The sequence below is a fragment of the Pseudopodoces humilis genome, chromosome 21 (assembly GCF_049639895.1).
Source record: "Pseudopodoces humilis isolate 2021_Gansu_Grassland_sample_001 chromosome 21, ASM4963989v1, whole genome shotgun sequence".
In the NCBI taxonomy this organism is placed as follows: domain Eukaryota; kingdom Metazoa; phylum Chordata; class Aves; order Passeriformes; family Paridae; genus Pseudopodoces; species Pseudopodoces humilis.
In genome coordinates, this window is record NC_142220.1 from 10227896 (window position 1) to 10246554 (window position 18659).

The window sequence follows — 18659 nt, forward strand, 5'->3', positions numbered from 1 at the left end:
CCAAGCTCCTGCAGATTCCTGGTGGGAATGCTTCTGATAGAACAGAAATGTGCATGTGGGGAGCTCAGGTTCCTGGGAGCAGCTTTGCAGCCAGCCAGGCTCAGCAGACAGAAATTAAATCCAGGCCAGGGAAGGAGGGCTTACTCCCAGACAACTGTCTGTGTCTCTTCCCACCCACCCCCATCCCCAAGTAACAGATCATCATTTATAAAAGGAACATTAAAACATTGAAAAATATTTCTTTTTTTTTTTTTTTTTTTTTTTTTACTTTCCTTAAAACATGATTCACTGGCATTAGAAGGCTTTTTATGACAAAGCTTCTGTTCCGTGTGGTGCTGTGTGTGGTTCATTAAAAATAGTTTTCCATGTTTCAAAGAATGATTCAACGCAGTTTGGAAGCTTTGATTGGTACAGGGTCATCAGAAGGTGTCGATTGCATTTTACAGTATGTATGTATATATATATATATATATATTTATCTATATACACATACACAGAGAATTGTATAAAACCCAGTGCAGCCATACAGGACATGTTGCTGCCCAGGGAATGCAAATAATTATCAGCTTGTAGGAAATAATATAAACTTTTCTACATCCCCCTCCCCCAGTCCCTGCACATGCACTCTGGGAACTGGACACTCCCCAGGTGTTTGTTCGCACCTGTGGGTGGAGAAAACACAGATCAATTCTTCAGAGTATATGAGATTAATCAAGGCAGGTTATATTTTACTGTACAGAGGAATGTGGCTGCTTCCCGCTTTTCTCCTGAGTGCAGGATGTTGTGGTGACTCAGACATGAGGAGAAGGAAGCAGGAAGGTCCCAGCACAAGGAACAGCATTCTTTGGAGCTGCTGCCTGCCAGGACCCTGACCAGGAGGAGAGCAGTAGGAATCTGGGCAGTCCCACCCCAGCGCTCTCCTTCTGGGCAGAGTGGATTGCGACACATCACACACGATGTGCCAGGACAATGACAAACAATATTAACCAAAAACACTTTGCTGCTCTACAGTTTCTGTTGTGAGAGGGTCTCAAAGCGCTTCACAGACGTCTGACCCCTCCATAGAACTGGAAATTCCCATTATCATCATCACGTGTGGACCACGGGGAGCTGAAGTGCTGGGGACCAGGCTGTGGGTCATGACACTCGGTCCCAGACCGAGCGTTCTTTCAGTGACGAATTCTCAGAAGGAGGAATACGGGGAAAAAAATGACCTAAGGACACGTGTGTGTGCTCAAATGCCACTGCCCCAGCCACCAGCCCCTTCCAGCACACGGAGTGAGCCGTGGGAACACATGGTGCCCAGGTGGCATCCAGGGCACAGTTCCTTCCCAAGGAAATTTGATGAAAATTTTCTGTGGTGGTGGCAGAGTCCCTGAAGAGATTTGGCCTAAAAAGGCTCCTTGTGGGACACATCTGCTTGAAACAGTTGAGTGTGTGGAAAAAAGACAAGGAAATGAGGCTAAGATTTCTCTGGAGGATTCTTGCCCAGGTAAGACACGTCAGCAGAGGGCCTGTGATATTTGTTAGCCGGGACAGGAGAAGACACAGAGGTCAAATGGCCCAGGCACAGCTCAGCATCAGCACAGGCTACTTGAATGAAAAATTTCCAAATTTGCATCTGGTCCAGCAACTTCTTAGTTCACAAACGGAACATTTAGATGAGGACTAGAGCTTGAGACACACAGGTATGGACATGGAAAGAGAGGAGTGTTCACCTACCCACGGCCTCCCACTGTCACCGCTTCTCCAGCTCTGCCACCACAGCTCCTGGAGACTCTGCAGCGCACTCTGCCATCCCACAGAGTTCGGATCTCCCTGGCTCTGCTCGGGCCAAGCGAGAATGGAAGAGCCCCAGAACCTCAGCAGGGGCTGCCTCCCCATCAGCTGTGAGAGTTTCTCTTCTCTTCACACGAGTCCCACGCTTTGGCCTGTGGGAAGGTCAGCAAGGGCAATGTTTTCACAGGGATTGTCTTCTGGGAGGAAAAATCCAGCGACTGAGCTGAGGAGCTTGGAGGTAGTCAGGGAAGAGTAGTGTCCATCAAGGGAGGGGGCAGGAGGTGAGGTGTGAGCCTGTTCTCTCTCATCCCTCCTGTGCCATGAACTGCCACCCTGATTGTTGCCCAGAGTGATTTTGCCCAAGGCTGCAGGATCTGACCCTGGAGACTGTAATTTTTTTATTCCTTCCCAGCTCAGTTTCCGTCAAACAAAGCCCCAGTAACCTCTCACTGATGGAGTCCTTCTCAACACAATCTCCATCAGATGGGGCAGGATAAAGCTCTGGAAATAGGACCAGCTCCAGGACAGTCTAGGGAAGAGAAAGGCCACCTGGACACCCCACTGAGGCCCACCTGTCAGTCCCACTGGGGTAAGGACACGTGTTCCTCCTGCCTGCCCTGCACCAGAAAAACCTGGTGCTGCACCAAAGCCTCCACAGGAGACTCCCACTCACACCCTCCAATCATTGTTTGCTACAGGACTTGACACAGTTGGGCTGGGAATGTCTTTAAGGCCAGGAGGTGGGAGGTATTTGAGGGGAGGGAGGAGGGCAGAGCAAAGTTCAGTGAAGCCTAATGAAGAGCCACGTAGGAAAAGAGTCCGTGTGGGAAGGTGGGACACGAAGAGACGTGCACAGGGATGTGCTCACAGCCTGAAGTCATCTCACCCCGAGGAGGGAGCGTGTCTGCCCAGAGCCATGGGGGGTGTGCGTGTGCTGGGGCCTCCAGGGCACATGGGGACAGTGTCCAGCACCCACAACTCCAGCACCGGGTCTGGCTAGCCTTCAAACCCTCTGAGACCCTTTCCTGGCCACAGAAGTGTGTTCCGGTGGGAGTCGGTTCTACAGAATTTGCTGGGAACACAAATCAAAAGGGGGAAAAAAAAGAAAAGAAAAACCAAACGCAAATCTAACAAAAAAAAAACAAAGCAAAGCCCAATCTGTCTGGAAAGCCAAAGGTAAAACCCTCACAAATTCTGGACCCACGAGTCTATGTTTTAAAGATTTTACAAATATACAGTATCTAATTAGCGTTATATCAGATATACAACATGCCCATTAATTATAATTATGCTGGATATATAATTTATATGCATGAAATGTAACTGTCTTCATGGTTAGGATTGGGACTCAGTGGAATTGGAATTTGGAAGGTTTTCTTGGGAGGCCATTGCAGGGAGAGAAAACCACGGAAAGTTACTGACCTGCTTTTCAGTAAACAGACACCCTCAGCTTTGTGCCTCTGCTAAGGGCTGGAAAATTATTTGCTACATATGGAGTTCCAGGCTGTAAATGGGAAGAGAAAATGTTCAGAAACAGGGGAACTGGGCCATGGAAAATGCTATCAGGAATAGAAACTTCTGGGGAGAAACCCAGGCTCGGTGGCAGCGTGGCAGCTTTGCTTCGCAGGGGTCTCAGTGGGGTCAGGACCTCCCCCAGCACAGGTCAGCAGTGTGGAGCTGAACGGGTTCTGGTGCTTTAGGTTCAGCAGTGGCAAGAAGCTGGAGGAAGGAAAACCCTCTTCCTCCTTCCTATTTACATGTTGGAGACACCAAGATACTAGAATGAGTGGAGAAAAGGGTCTAACAAGCATTTCAGCATATTTGTGCTTATTGAACACATCAACCCCACTACTTCCTACACTGAGAGAGCAGGCGATTTGTAGGCACTAGTATGTTTGTATCTTATGAGTATATTTAGTATAAACTAAAACTTTATTTCTCAGCCAGGCTATTCTTGTCCCTAGGTCTGCCAGTCCCGTAGGAAAGTCTGCCCTTGAATTTGCTCCAAGGGTGACAAAGAACAGATGTGTGGGTGCTGACGGGTGTCGAGCAGCCTGGGGGTGACCCCAGCGGCCAGAAGTTCCCTACTTGCTACAGAAACATGAGGACCAAGAGTGAGGCCCCTTCCTGCCAGGATGGGGGGGCTGCATTTCCTCCTCCCTGTCTCAGGCTGCTTCTCCTTGGAGCAACTGAAAAGTCCTGAATTAATGGAAACTATGGGATAATGCAGGTGAGCCCTTGGAAGGAGCCATCGATTACTATGGCTTTCTTTGACAGAAACTGATGCACACCAGGAAATTTCCTCCGTTATCCCTCACTAGTGTCTGACTGCTGCTTCAGTTCTTCCTGTGTCACTGATGAAGGGGTGGCTTTAAAAACATCGTGGGTGGGACTGTCAGAGAAGTCCTTGCAGACACTGAGTTAGTAGAGGTTATCTTGGCCTATAAGGCCACTGCAGAACGGGGTGCCGTGGCCACCCCAGTCCTTAAGGAGTATCTACAATGCACTGGGTCATGTCAAACAGTCACCTCTGTTTTGCTGGCGGTGCGGTAGTGGTGGTGGTGGCCGGGGATGTAATGCAGCTGTTCCACCGTGTTGTGCCGGCGCGAGGCGAACGCTTGGCGCTTGGCCGAGGTCGGGTTCATACTCAAGGTATTGTACAAGTTATTTGAGGCACTGGGATGGGACTGCATTTTTGACATCCTGTAGCGATCCAAGACCGGTGTTGACACAAAGACATCTGTGTGTGACAATGCCCTGGACATGGACTGCTCGGGGTACCCCGACCGCTCCGGGGACAGCAGCGGGTCCTGGGAGTGCAGGCGCTCTGCCGACAGGAGCTGCTCGTCTGAGAGAATCCGTTCGTAGGACATGCTGAACTCCTCGGGCATGATCCTCTCAGGGGACAGCACCCTGTCCTGGGACATGGCCCTGATGGGACGGCGGGGCCTGTCCCGGTGGTTGCTCTGCTGAGACATTTTGATGACGTTGATGGGCAGCGTGCCCCGGGCTGCCAGGTCAGGCAGGTGTCTCCTCCTCATGTAGTACTCGTCAGCCTCTTTGTCAGCTGTGGGAAGGGAAAGGGAGAGGTTAGAAGTCCAGGGTGCTGTCCCAGGGGTGCAGAGGGGCTGTGCATGGCAGGATCTGCCTCCTGGTGACCCCTGAGGGACCATCTGCCACAAGAGTGGGCAGCCCTGCGTGTGTGGTGTCACCAAGGGCTCGTGGCAGACAGAGGAGTGTGAAGTGCATGGGGACAGTGCAAGTCCCTGGGCAAATTAAATCAAATTTTCCCAAACCAGGACAGCATCCCACACTCCTCCATGTGCTGTGGAGGCCAGACGTGGTACCACATGATTTACATGAGAGATGAGTTATGGAGAAATTCCCAAATGTCATCTTTGTGGGAAGGAACAGGGCAGGTGACATGAGCAGGCGAGGTCCCCGTTTGAGGACATGCACACCTCATCTCCAGCCTCAGACGTGGGTATTCCCTGGAGCCAGTTAGTGACCTCATCACATTTTAATCACCACATTTAAATATTTGTAAACGTGATCACAAAACAGGTTTGGTGGTCATGGGATGGTCTCTGAGACACTGAATCACCTGCCTGAGGTTTTGTTTCCCATTTTTATAATCAGCCTTGGTTGATATCATAGGATTTATCCCATGGAACATTTCTTGCTCAGTTTGCTGCTCCTGCATCTTAAATGATGTCTCTGCTGCTCTGAAATGCAGCACACACCCCCCACACACTCACCCTCCTTTTTTTTTGGCTTTGAGAGAAATGCTGCAGTCTCAGAGAGGTGTTTCAGATTTTTTTAAAAAGCAACAACAGAAACACAAAAACTTTCTGGTTAATCCCTCTGATGTTCACATGCTGTGAACTGGGATACTGGGATCACTTACCTGGAAGGAGGCTTGGCAGCCCTTGGGCAGCCCGAGGTGCCCTGATGTGTCTGTGGCTGCAGAGCTGCAAAGCCCAGAACACCCATCCCTCCCAAAATTCCACTGTCACAAGGGGGAGAGAACAGCTCTGGCCTCCTGGGGACAGGGCATGGAGTCACATTTAATGCTCCACACTCATCCCTGTGAGCCTTCTGCATCCTTTCTCTCTCTGAGATGTTCTCCTGATGTGACCAAATGTGTCCCACTCTCTTTCTGGCTCCTCAGTGACTCCAGAGCCCCTCAAAGTGAGACCCACCCGGCAGGAACTCTGCTCTCCTTGGGTAAGACAGCACCCATGTGCAGCAAGGCATTTCCTTTCCTCATGCAAAGGTAAAGGAATTTTCTTCACCTTACAGAAGAAATGAGGCTTTTTGCACAGTAACCTCACAGGAAGAGTTGGCACGGAGCCCCCGGAGCTGGGCACACACTGCAGCCAGCATGGACCTTCCCTACCAGGCTTCAGCCAAGTGCTGATGGGCAAACGCATCCTCTCCTACACATCCTTAGCCAGCTCCTGGGACTGACATAAAATTTCTTTTGGAAAGTCATTGGCTTAGAAGACAAATATGATGAAGATATATGATAATCAAGAGGAGCCTTTTTTGTTTTCTTAGCTCCAGTATGTCAGTCCATGGCAGGTGATGTAAGATGGGAAAATATCAGATGGTGGAAGAGGAAAATTTTCCATGCATGGATATTCTGAGGAAATTAGAGTGACAAAAAGAGCAAAGTTCTGTTGCAGGACAGTCGGGGTGATCATGGGGCAGGTGAGGTCGATGCTGCCTCTTCCTGTGCGCCTTCAACAGACCTGGTAGTTAAAAAATGGTGGAAATTCCCTCTTTCTTCTGACACAGCCATCACTCTGTAGGTTTTATGCACCACATTGGCTGGGAGGTGAAGACAGCTGGCTGCTTGTCCCATGAGCCAGAGCTCACGTGGTGGGTGCTGAGCCACGCTCACAGGACACCAGCTCAGCCAAGCCCTGCAGAGCTGTCACCACCCTGTGCTGGCTGAGGTCCCTCATTTTGTCCTCATCCCCTCTCCCACATCTTCCCTTCCCTCCCAGGCCCCTGTGCACAGCCCAGACCCGTGAGGAGCCAGGGTTGGTTCCCTGTCTCACATCCAGAAGTAGGAGCTGAGAACATCTGTGCTGCCAGAGCTGCTGCCAGCCCCTTCCTCACAGCCCACACGCCCGTGAGGTCACCACAGCTCCCCTGGTGGGATTTGCTCTCCAGAGCACACACTGCAGCAGTGAGTCTTTCTTTTTTGCCATCCAACACTTCTCGGAAGGATGTCTCACTGCAAATGTCAGGCAGCAGCTCTCCTGGCCTTGAGTTCTCTTGTGTCTCTAAAATCAACTTCTAAGGAGCCTGAGGGTGGGGGAAATTCCACATGGCCCCAGGAATTGGAGGCATTTTTACTCTGTTTTGGCCGTAGTTAGGAACACCAGGCTGGGTGTGCACAGGCTGCAGAATGGGAATGAAGCAATTAGCACTCTGGCACTTGGCCTCTGCTCTGGATGAGAGGAGTTCCACCGGATTTGCCCAAGTGACTCTAAATAGATGTAATTAAAGCACAGAACATCCCAAATGGAGATGTGCTTGGATGCTCACACCTGGCTCTGGTAATTGCCAGCAGGAGCTAAACCAGCTTATGGGAGGTTTACAGCTCTGAGGCTGCTAGAGAGGTGGCACCAGCAGCTGGCTGGAAGTGTTTTGAAGTTGTTCCTGAGATTAAAAAGGCAGCACACTCTACACTTGAAGTTACTTTAGGAGCATAAAAAATACTATTTTTTCCCCTCTCCCAGCCTGTGGTCCTTGTACAGGTCTGCACAGCCTTTTGCTGGCCAGAGCTAGAACTTTCAGGGAGCTGATTTAATATCAAAGATGCTTCTAAGCTCACTCAGGCCATGCTCCCCATGATGCTGAGGAGGAGGAACATTTCCAGGTGTGGAATAAACTTCTCATCTCCATCTCAGAGGAGTCAGAAGAGGCGGAACAGCCGTGTGTCACACCCAACAAGCTGCTGGAGGCAGCACCAGACAGACATTTTCCAGGCTGTTGGCTCAGAGAGGGGTGTCAGCCTGAGCCAGGGATGAGGAACGGAGCCTGACAGGAATGTGCTGCATCATCCACGTGCCTTGTGCCAAGGGAGAGCTCAGCACAGCGCTGGAACCACAGAATTCCTGTACCCAGGGACAGCAGAGAAACAAATGCAGCTCCAGACTTGGGAGAGTGGAGCTCCAGGAGCTTTGCCCACCTGCTGCGGGTGAGAAATGTGGAGGTCTGCTCACACAGTGGGCCAAAACCAAAGTTTCTCTGGGAACTGAAATCTTGGAATCATAAAATGGTTTGGGTTGGAAGGAATCTTAAAGATGATCCATTTCCAAGCCCCTGCCATGGGCAGAGACACCTTCCAGGCTGATTCATGTCAGCCTCAGCACACCAACACAGTCCCTGGGACAGCTGGGACCTGATAACCCTGCCCCTTATCAGTGGTGCTCACATGACAACTGCATTCGCAATTTTAACCAAAATAAAACTCCAATCCAGTGTGTTTCTCCAGCAAGGATGTGCTTAAAAATCAAAAAAAAAAAAAACCACCTGTCTTAAGAGGATTCCAAAAAAGCAGGAATTGTGAGCAGATACAAAGGAATCACTGGTGTATTGCTTGACAGGATTTTTTCTGTTTTTGAATCAATCCCATACTTCTGGGTCTTTCCTTGCGTTTTTCAAACATTTGGAACTGGAATTACTGGAAATTATGCTTTCTGCACATTTTCTGGGCTTTTTTCACTGGTTTTGGTTGGGATTTTACTGCCCTTTCTTTCCTCTTTTGGCAGTTTCTAGAACATCACTCAGGGCTGGTCTCACCAAACTTCAGAAGTGTTTGAATGCTTCAATTGCCTTGGCTTCAGGCTAAGCAGTTTTGCTCTCAGGCAGCTTTTTTGGGGTTTTGGTTTGGTGTTTTTTATTATTTTTGTTTGTTTGTTTTTTCTCATTTGGAGCGAGATCCCCAAATAAATGCTCGTAGGTAGACATTCCACCCCAGCCTGAGCTGCTGCTGCAGAAAGGCAGAGCAGAGCTCCTCTGGTGCTGGAGTTGCAGAAAGGAGGCATTTTGTGGTGCTGTGGGAATGGAACATGGAGCACAACAGCCAAGGCTAGTTTTAATTCCTGTTCTTCTATATTATCATGGTGAGAATAGATGCACGTGTGTGTGCATGTGAGGCCATCACCATAATTCCTCTCCTTTTCCTAAAGGTAATTTGCCCAGCTTTTTTCCTCTGCAGCTCCAGCAGGTTTCTCTCTCTGGGCTTGTCTCTCCTTGTTTTAATTGGCTTTAACATTTCCAAGCTGCCCAGTCATTTGTGATGATTCTCCAGCCAGCACCAAGTGGTTTAATATGCCTGAAAATAGGAGCTTCCTTCCTGACTGACCTTTCTCTCTTAGCTGAGAAGAGCAATTCCCTGGAGCAGCAGGCAGGACGGAATTAATCTGGCTGCTCTTGCTCAGCCACATCCTCACACTCTCCCATCCCTGCTCTCACCCCAGCTGCCAGGGGGTGCCCAGCCCCTCAGAGACCCCCCAAAACAACCCAGGTGAGCCAGGGAGATAAAGAACCCTGGTCTTTCACCATCTATCTTTGCTAACTGGAGGAAAATAAGTAACTTTTCCCTGCCTGGCAAGCTTGAAGAAATCCATACAAGCATCTGAAACATAGATTTAAAAAATATCTAATTCTTTTTTCTTGCTCAGATATAAGTATTTGTTAATGATATTTTCATAACTTTTTTTTATTACTTTTTTCTAACCATAACAGGCAGCCCATTGGAAAGGAATAATTTTAAATAAAACAATGAATGCCCAGTAAGTAATATTCAAATGACAGCTTTTAGATATTGCAGGTGGTTTTTTGTTTTTGTTTTTTTGTGTGTGTGTTTCTTTGTTGTTGTTGTTGTTGTTTTTGTGTGTGCTGTTTTGTTGTTGTTTTTGTGGGGTTTTTTGTTGTTTATTTTGTTTGGTTGGGTGTTTTTGTGGGTTTTTTTTGTTTGGTTGGTTTTTTGTGTTGTCTTTAACTCCTTCATATGGAATAAGAAAATTGTCTCTTGCTGGCATTTTACAAAGGGAGGTTTGGGAGCCTCTTTTGCTTTGACTCTGAAGTAGAGCAGCTCTGACACACACAGAGTGTGGAACAGAAAGTGGATCTGAGCATGGAACAGGTCCAGAGCATGGAACAGAAAATGGATCTGAGCATGGAACAGGTCCAGAGCATGGAACAGAAAATGGATCTGAGCATGGAACAGGTCCAGAGCATGGAACAGAAAGTGGATCTGAGCCTGGCCCAGGTCAGGAGCAGCTCTGACACACACCACAGAGCACGTGGATTGGAGCACTGCCCAAGGCAGGCAGGGCTCCTCCTGGAAAAGACATTCCCAAGCACCTTAAAATCTTTCTGTTGTCATTTCCAGCTGCCCCCGTGGCTGAGATCCCTGCCCTGCCTGTGCCAGGGGCAGCTCTGAGCACCCGAAGGATTCTGTCAGAAACAGACCTGAGCAGAGGAGTGGGAGCAGCACAGCAGGGTCAGCAAGCAATAACCACATGCACCCTCCCAGGAATGAAATGACCCTCTGCACTCATCCCTGTGATGTGACATCCTTGGGAAGCGACAGCCAAAGGAATCAATACTGGGGGTGCCAGCCTGGGACTGCCCCACCAGAGGGAGGTTATTATTCCCTACATTTATATTTAATATAAAATATTTATATATAATATGATTTCTTAATTATTCCTTAATGCTGTGCCAAACAAAGCAGGAGCAGGGTAACGAAACGAGCTGACACCTACTGAGCCTCTTCAGAGATGAATATTTACTGGGGTTCGTCTTGACAGCAGACTCGTAGGACGGCGGGAGGTGGGAGAGGTTCTGGAAGGAGCGGGAGAAGGACAGGTCGTAGGGCTCGGTGGCTGAAGTGAGGATGTTGTTCATTCGTGGCTTGTCTGTAAAAAAGCAGCAGAGAAAGGCAGGTCTAGAGGGTGCAGGGAGGGATGGAGAGGGGCAGGATGTCCCCACAGGCCCCAGCAGGGAGCAAGGCCAGCCCCAGCCAGCCCCAGGCACAGCTCTTGGGCCTGACTCACTCCCCTTCACCCCCTCAGCGACACAAAACCAGTCTGGGATGATCTTTTAACTGGGGCTGCTGGTCCAGCTGCCCTCTGTGGGGCACATTTCTCATTAGAGCTCCAGAGCCAGGGCTCGGGGGGATGCTGCTGCACTGGGGGCTGGAAACCCTCCTGTGCTGGGATGTGGAGAGGGGTCACCCTGAAGACTAAAACCTGCTGATAATGTTTCCATAGGTTTAGTTACTTTCCCATGAAAGTTCTATAAACATAAGTTGTTTATCGCATTCCTTCTAAGAAAAATCTTTTGATGGATGTTTCTCATGCCCAGTGTGCCTGGGAAGGTGGTAACTTAATTATCCAATCCCTGCTCATTGTTGAGAATCTATAAATACTGGAGTCAGAGAATAAAGGTTCTGCTTTCCTGTTCTGATACTGGAAAGTGTTTGTGTGAATCATTTTGTGTCCTTTAGCGACAGAGAGGGGCTGGGGGACACAGCTGGGGACACTCAGAGGGCAGGGCAAGAGCTTGGAGAGGTTCCTGAGGCAGAAATCCCCATCCCTGTGGGGTGGAGGATGCCCCTCTACTGATGTTCATTCTGTTGGTCACTGAGGGGGTCCCCAGGCAGGATCTCAGTACCCTCTGTCACAATTCTAGTGCTGAGGGCACTGCCAGGGAAAATTAGCACCGAGCTCAGATGCTAAAATTGGCATTTTAAACTTTAAAATTAAATTTAAAATTAAATTTTACCATTAAAATTTTAAATTTAAGTTTTAAATTTTAAAATTGAATTTTAAATTTCAAATTTCAAATTTTAAATTTTAAATTTTAAATTTTAAATTTTAAATTTTATATTTTAAATTTTAATTTTAAATTTTTAAATTTGGCAGACTGTCTGCAGGGTTTTGAAAGCTTGTTCCTTTGCTGCAAGCTGGTAAATGGTCTTTCATCTTTCATCTTTCAGCCCAGCCAAGGGAAAGGGACCTGTTGAAATAACTCCCAGGTGTTCAGATATTAAAATGGGCAGATATGAAAGTATTTAACAAAGCAGGAACTTCAATTATTGGAAGCAAAGCCAGAACAGACACCTCTGTCAGACCCCACAGCAGTGATGGGGCTCAGTAGTTGAAGCAAAAGACCAAGGAGGAGGCCACTTCAAGCATGGTCTGGAAATGAAACCAGAAGGGTAAATTCTCAGGTAGAGCAGCAGGATGTGCAAGCCTTGGGGTCCCACGTTCCTGTTCCATCCCTAACGTGTCCCCGTGGAGAGCAATGCGTGATCAGTGTGCACTCACCTGCCCCGAGCCCTCCTGCCTCCTCTGCACCATGGGCCGCCTGAGATAAAGGCACAGATTCTGCCCCAAAGTAACAGAGCAGCAGGGGAGTTTCACTGGGAAAACTGCTGGCTTTGTGCAGCATCCATACACTTGCTAACTTCTCCCATTTCACAGAAAAAAAATGCAGAACAAAATCTGCCTGAGTGCAGACATTTCACAGACGTTTTTCTAGACTTGAGTCATAAGTGAATGTGTTTCCTGCAAAGAACTTCTGTAAGAGTGAGGCCATCTCCTCCCCTGCTGCCTTTCTGCCATGTGGAGCCCTGTGTGTTGGACAGCAGAACGTTTTCCTCCTCTCTGAATTTTTCATTTCACCTTGTCCTCGCTGCCCCTGCTGCCTGGAAATGAACCCAGCAGTTCATCTGTGTGTCTGCACGGGGATCCAGAGCTGCTTCCACAGCTTTTCTCCCCCTGTGACTTCCCCTGGATATTCTAAACCTCCTGCCAGCCACCCTCAGCACTGCACAGTGTCAAAGGCAGACTGAGGCAGTCCTGACTTCCTTACAGAATTCAGCACTGGTGAGAAATTCCTCCTAACAATGCAATAACCACCTCGGCTCATAAATCTTCTCTCCCGTTCCTTCTGTTCCTCTCTGCTCTCCTGGAACAGGTTCTGGTGTGGCAGAAAGAGCACAGCCCCAAGGGAGCTGGAGTGTCACCTCTCAGAGAACATAATTTCCTTGCTGATGACTTCAATCCATGTCTAATAGACTGACTGCAGGATCAGGGAGTGCATCGGATTCATCAGGGGGCTGGAAACAATTGATTCGATGTTATCCAGTAAACAGAGCCTGGATCAGCATTGAAACCATGTCCCCACTCCTACTCCTGCTTGTGTGGCAAGGACCCCGGGGTAACATCTCTTTGCAAATTCCTCAGCCAGAACCTGTAGCTAATCTCCATTTTCATGGAGGTTTGGACATGCTGCAATGAGCCCAGTCACAGGCACGGAGCTTGTGTTGGGTGCCAGAGCAGGAGCATTAATTGACTGTTTGCATGAGGTGTGTGAAATTAAGTGCCACACGTTAATCTGATGGGCTGGTGCAGGATCAGCTCCTCTTCTTGCTGCTTTCCCCATCCAGGCAGTCAGGAACAGACCAGAATGATTCTGGCAAATGAGAAGTCACCTTGAAATCCACTGCCCATCACTCAGCAAAATAAGGGATAAACTGAAATGACCAAAGCTAATTTCAGATGTCTTTTGCATAATGTAGTGTGAGGGGGAGATCAGAGAACTGAGGCGCTCTAGTAAGGAGAAATATCTCATGTAATTTATATTCTGAGGCCAGTTCAGCACGAGTTTTTCAGCAGTTTTTCACTCCTGCAATATATTTGAGTCATGCTTGTCTCTGGTCTCTCTTCGGGGTTTTTGTGGGCTCCTATGGAAGCTGCAGGTCATAATCAATAATCAGGATGCAAATGAAATGTCCCATTCCCTGCAAGGCATCTGAGGTTGTACACGGTGTTCCCAACATTCCCACTCATCCCAGTCCCATCTCTGGGCAGCTGAAAAATGAGCTCTGTCCCATGGTACTGGGATTATCTCTGAAAGACAAGTTTGGTCCCCGTTTTCCTCAGCACCATCCTGCATCTCTGTGCTGTTTTGTGCCCATTTTCTGGCACACCATCCATCCTGGCAGGGATTGGCAGAGGAACAGGCAGGGGATGAAGCTCAGCCAGCACAGAGGACACACAGCAGCCACAGGAACCTCAGCCATTGCTCATTGGGTTCTAAACTCTCCTTGCTGCAGCCTCGGAACAGCAGTCAATGCAAGGCTTCAAAATTCTGCTGTGTCTCTGATGAACTCAGCAGGAATTCAGCTCTGCAGCATTTCCTCACCCTCCAGGCAGCCGTGGCTGGACTCTGGGCAGGGATGCTCCAGCTGTACCTGGCACAGCCCGTGCCAGGGCTGCACCACGCTGGCACAAGGAGCTCAGGAAGGGAGCAGGAACTCTGTGGAGCTCTAATCTCTCCTCCTGGAGCCCCACCAAGCAAGGTGGGTGCATTTCTTCCAGAACTGCCAGGCCAGCCTGAACCCTGCTGTGTTTTTATAGGAACCAGAGCATCCCTGGGCCAGGCTCTGAGAGGCTCCTGCTCTGCTCACAGCCTTGCACAGGGCTGGGGAGGGGCTGCCCATGCTCCTACTACATCCTGGTGATGCCTCAGGATTTTAGCTTTTCTAGTTTTCAGATCCTGCACTAGTTCATAACTCTGAACCCCATACAGAGTGTCAGCTACTGTCTTCACATTTTGGTGAGACAAAACAATCCCTCTGGGCCTGAGATCCAAGGACACACCACAGCCTCAGGGCCTGAGAAGTATAAAAAAGTGAACTGGGGAGGAGCAAACAGGGGGAATGTGACCTCATTACCTGAAGCTGGAATTGGAGAATTAACCCCTGATTGCAAATTGACCAATTTCTGTAGTTCTGCCTGAAAAACTTTGCTACCTAAGAGGGAAACAAAGCCCCTCCGTGCTGAGGCAGAGCCTCATTTCTCTGCCAGTGCTTTCCAACCTCTCTGCAAGCTCAGGGCTCAGAGAAGTTTCAGGATTTCCAGAGCTGTGCAGATTAGACCTGAAGTCTTCTTGTCACATCTCGCTCTGCCCCTCTTGTTGGAAGACACTTTCAAAGTGTGTTTACATGAGGCACAAAACCTTTCATGTTCAAGGACGGGAGCAGATGATACCCAAAACAAAACAAAAACCAAAGTGAATTGATGGCAAAGTTTTACACAAAGCTCAAGTGGCAAAAGGGATGTGCTGCAGATTTGCATTTTAGTCTGCACATATGTTGTGCGAATTCTGCAAGACATTTCAACAGATGCCTTTTAAAACATTCACCCAGAGAAAGCAAACAATGTCACCTAGGAGAAGCTGCTACAACCCAGCCTTCTGCTGCTCAGCTTCAGCTCAGCAGAGCTCCAGCCCTCTGTCAAAGCTCCCCCAGCACTGCCTTCTGCTCAGCACTGAGCTGCCTTTGAAGGCTCAGACGCAAAGTCTCGGATTCTGACGCAAGTTCTTACAAAGGGCCCCGTTCCTCAGGAAAATCTGGTAGTGCTGATGATGTTCTGGAGCTTTCTGTGCCAGGACTCAGAGCTCCCAGGCCATGCTGAAGTGACACGCTGTCAGAGCAGGCAAAAGAGCTGATGGTCACAGACTGAAAATTTATAATGTGCATCTTCAGTGTTTGTGTTTTCACACTTCTGTTTTCTCGTGTTACAAACGCTGTTATTAATAGTGCTTTGCATTTCTCATGACTAATCTCCAGGAGGTTTCTACATTTCCAGGTCAGATCCTCTGTGGTGTAAATCGGAGCTCTCCAGCGAGTAGCTGCCCTCATTTATATGAGCTGGAGAGGGAGGATTTTAAATTCAGCCAGTGTTTAAAACCCTGTGTCTGTCAGGATGGCTCTAGGATCGGGTCTTGCAGAGCTCCTGGCTGAGAACTGAGCAGCAGCCTGAAGCAGGAAGGTGCAGAGGGAAGGGATGCAGCACAGGGGTGCAGGGTGATGCCCTGGGATGTGACAGTGACATCCCTGGGTGCTGTCACCCAGGGGAACTGGCATGGAAAGGGCCCTGAGCACACAGAGTACTTCACTGACCAGGCTGAGGAGCAGCACTGCTAGAATGAAAGGGAGAGCTGCAGGAATTACAATTGTACAGAGCAATCAGAGCAAAGGATCTGCTCATTCTGGAGTCTGCTGCCCTTGCATGGGGGCACAGAACAAAACTCTGGCTCTGGCACCAGAGCTGGGCAGCCAGGGCTGTGCAGAGCTGGGCTCCTGCTTGGGACCATGGCAAACTCCTTTCTCCCTCCAGCTCTGCAAGGGCCTCGTGCCCAGAGCTCATCAGGGCAGGGAGAGGGAGCTGATTCCAAAGGGAAAGTCCCACAGGCATGGAATGGTTTGGAAAGGATCATAAAAACCACTGGATTGCACCCCTGGCCTGGGCAGCGACACCTTCCCCTATGCCAGGCTGCCCCAAGCCCCAATGTCCAGCCTTGGGCACTACCAGGGATCCAGGGACAGCCACAGCTTGTGGAGTGGATGACTTTGAGGTCCCTTGCAGCCCAGAGCACTGCAGGTTTCTGTGGCTGTGACTGGAGGAGGGGCAGCATCACCTCAGCCCAGCCACATCCCCAAAAACCAGCCCAGCCCTGCACAGAGGGTGGCTCTGCACAGAGGGACACGGCCAGCAGCTCTCAGGGCACGGCTGGTGGACGTGTCCCTGATTCTCCAGCGAGCTGTAATTCCAAAATTGAGGCTGTGTTGTCCCAGAGCAGTCTGTGTGCTCCGGGAGCAGAGCAGGAGCAGAACCTGGCAGCCCAGGGGGCAGCGTGGATGCAGCAGATCCTGTCACACCTGGGTCCTCCCCCCACTGCAGCCCTGCCCAAGGTCAGCACATCAAGGGCCTGTCTGTTCTGTGGGTGATGTGCTCCACATCTGATCGGCTTCTCATTTCCCCCCGCATATTTCTGCTGGGGATAAAGCTAATTTAAACAGTTCTTAATTGTTATGAGTTTGTAAACAGTGTCTTAAACACAATAGACACAAAACTCTCAACAAATTGCTGGAGGAGATGTGACAGAATAGGGAATCATTTTCATATCTTCTGGGATTGCCCCAAATTGAAGCTTCTGGTCTGATGTTAGAAAATTGATGCAAGGATTTTTTCAGCAATATATCCCCCAAAGCCCTATTAGTGTGGGGGAAGGAAGATGGCCTGGATTTTTGAAATGAAGAAAAGAGAAAGAAGGAGGAAAAGAAGGATGGAAAAGAAAGAAAAGAGAGGAAAAAAAGAGGGGATAAAGAGAAGGAAAAATAAAGAGGGAAGGGAAGGGAAGGGAAGGGAAGGGAAGGGAAGGGAAGGGAAGGGAAGGGAAGGGAAGGGAAGGGAAGGGAAGGGAAGGGAAGGGAAGGGAAGGGAAGGGAAGGGAAGGGAAGGGAAGGGAAGGGAAGGAAGGGAAGGGAAGGGAAGGGAAGGGAAGGGAAGGGAAGGGAAGGGAAGGGAAGGGAAGGGAAGGGAAGGGAAGGGAAGGGAAGGGAAGGGAAGGGAAGGGAAGGGAAGGGAAGGGAAGGGAAGGGAAGGGAAGGGAAGGGAAGGGAAGGGAAGGGAAGGGAAGGGAAGAGAAGGGAAGGGAAGGGAAGGGAAGGGAAGGGAAGGGAAGGGAAGGGAAGGGAAGGGAAGGGAAGGGAAGGGAAGGGAAGGGAAGGGAAGGGAAGAAAATAAACCACACTCATACATGACTACATAGAGGAAACTGAAAAAAGCTCCCACAAGTACAGATGTAAAATGAAATTTTCCTCCATCAGAGCAATCCCAGGCATCATCCATGGAAAAACACTTGGCCAAATTAAAACCTTGAAGTAATTGGCTGCTCATGGTGGTTTACTCAGTATTTTTTGAGATGATTGTCAAATGCAATTAACTGGCATAAAAGTCGTGATATGAACTTCCTCCTAACCATATTATTTGGAAATGCACTCAGTATTTATAAAGATGTGAAAAAAAAAAATGTTTATTAGGTGCTCTTTAGGTTAGGATAATTATATATGCACTAAATATAATGAGATGAAACTTCAGCAGCAGTAAAAAAATAAAGCAATAAACTGTACAGAAACTGAGCCCAGGCAGTCAGTGTGTATTTCTGTTATAGCTGATGCTCAGCTCTCTTTTGTGCCCCCAGCTCGGTTTTTTCCCTTCGTATTTTAATGTTTTTTATGGGGAAAATCATTTTATGTGCTTATTTTGTGTGAAGGCTGAATATCTAAGCAAGATAAATTAATGTATCAAAAGATTTAGCTGCATTTCATATGTAAAACTTGGTTGTGCTTAGAGCCTAATACTTGCTCCCTCCCACTCACATTTTACATACAAATCACTACATTTCCTAAAACTTCTGTAGAGTTCTTCATTTGCAGCTCAAATCTGCAGCTGAGGTAGAAATAAAGTCTAGAGTTAAGGAAATCCACATGGAAATTCAGATTTCAGTGGAATTGAGGTCTAAAGTCTGTCACTGAAAGCAGAATTTCGACTGAGGATTCTCAAGGGCTGTAGGTACCTCTGGAATGGGATATTTGGTGTCCTGGGAGGGAATTTGGGGCAGGAATAGTCCAGCAACAGAAAAAACAAGGGGTTTTTGGAAGATGTGGGATGCTCAGAGTCTCTGTGGTTAATTCAGAGCCTTCAACAGCAGCAGAGATGAAATCTTGGGATTGCAGCCAGGGAGAGTCATGGAACTGCAGAGTCCTGGCATGGGTTGGGTTGGAACAGACCTTAAAGTCCATCCAGAGCCACCCCTCAGGGGCTGGGCCACCTTCCAGGGTTCCAGCCTGGCCTTGGACACCTCCTGTGACTCCCCTGCCCGTGGTCACTTCTGATCCCGCTGGGAATTGCCTGTCCCGAGATATCCAGCATTGTCCAGCCCTCTGTGCCAGCCAGGCAGGGAGGGAAGGGAGATCTCCCCTCCCAGCCTGGCAG

General features: G+C 48.9%; 1 protein-coding gene across 1 annotated transcript in view; it reads right to left on the reverse strand.

The window, feature by feature from the left end:
• Positions 1-3639: 3639 nt before the first annotated feature.
• Positions 3640-18659, reverse strand: part of SHISA6 (shisa family member 6) — a 173631-nt gene continuing 158611 nt past the window's right edge. The window contains exons 5-6 of the mRNA XM_005530942.2: positions 10572-10724; positions 3640-4846 (exon numbers count right to left, since the gene is read on the reverse strand). Of these exons, the coding sequence (XP_005530999.1) occupies positions 4296-4846; positions 10572-10724 (704 nt within the window). The 3' untranslated portion in view covers positions 3640-4295. The remainder of the gene's footprint in view (positions 4847-10571; positions 10725-18659) is intronic.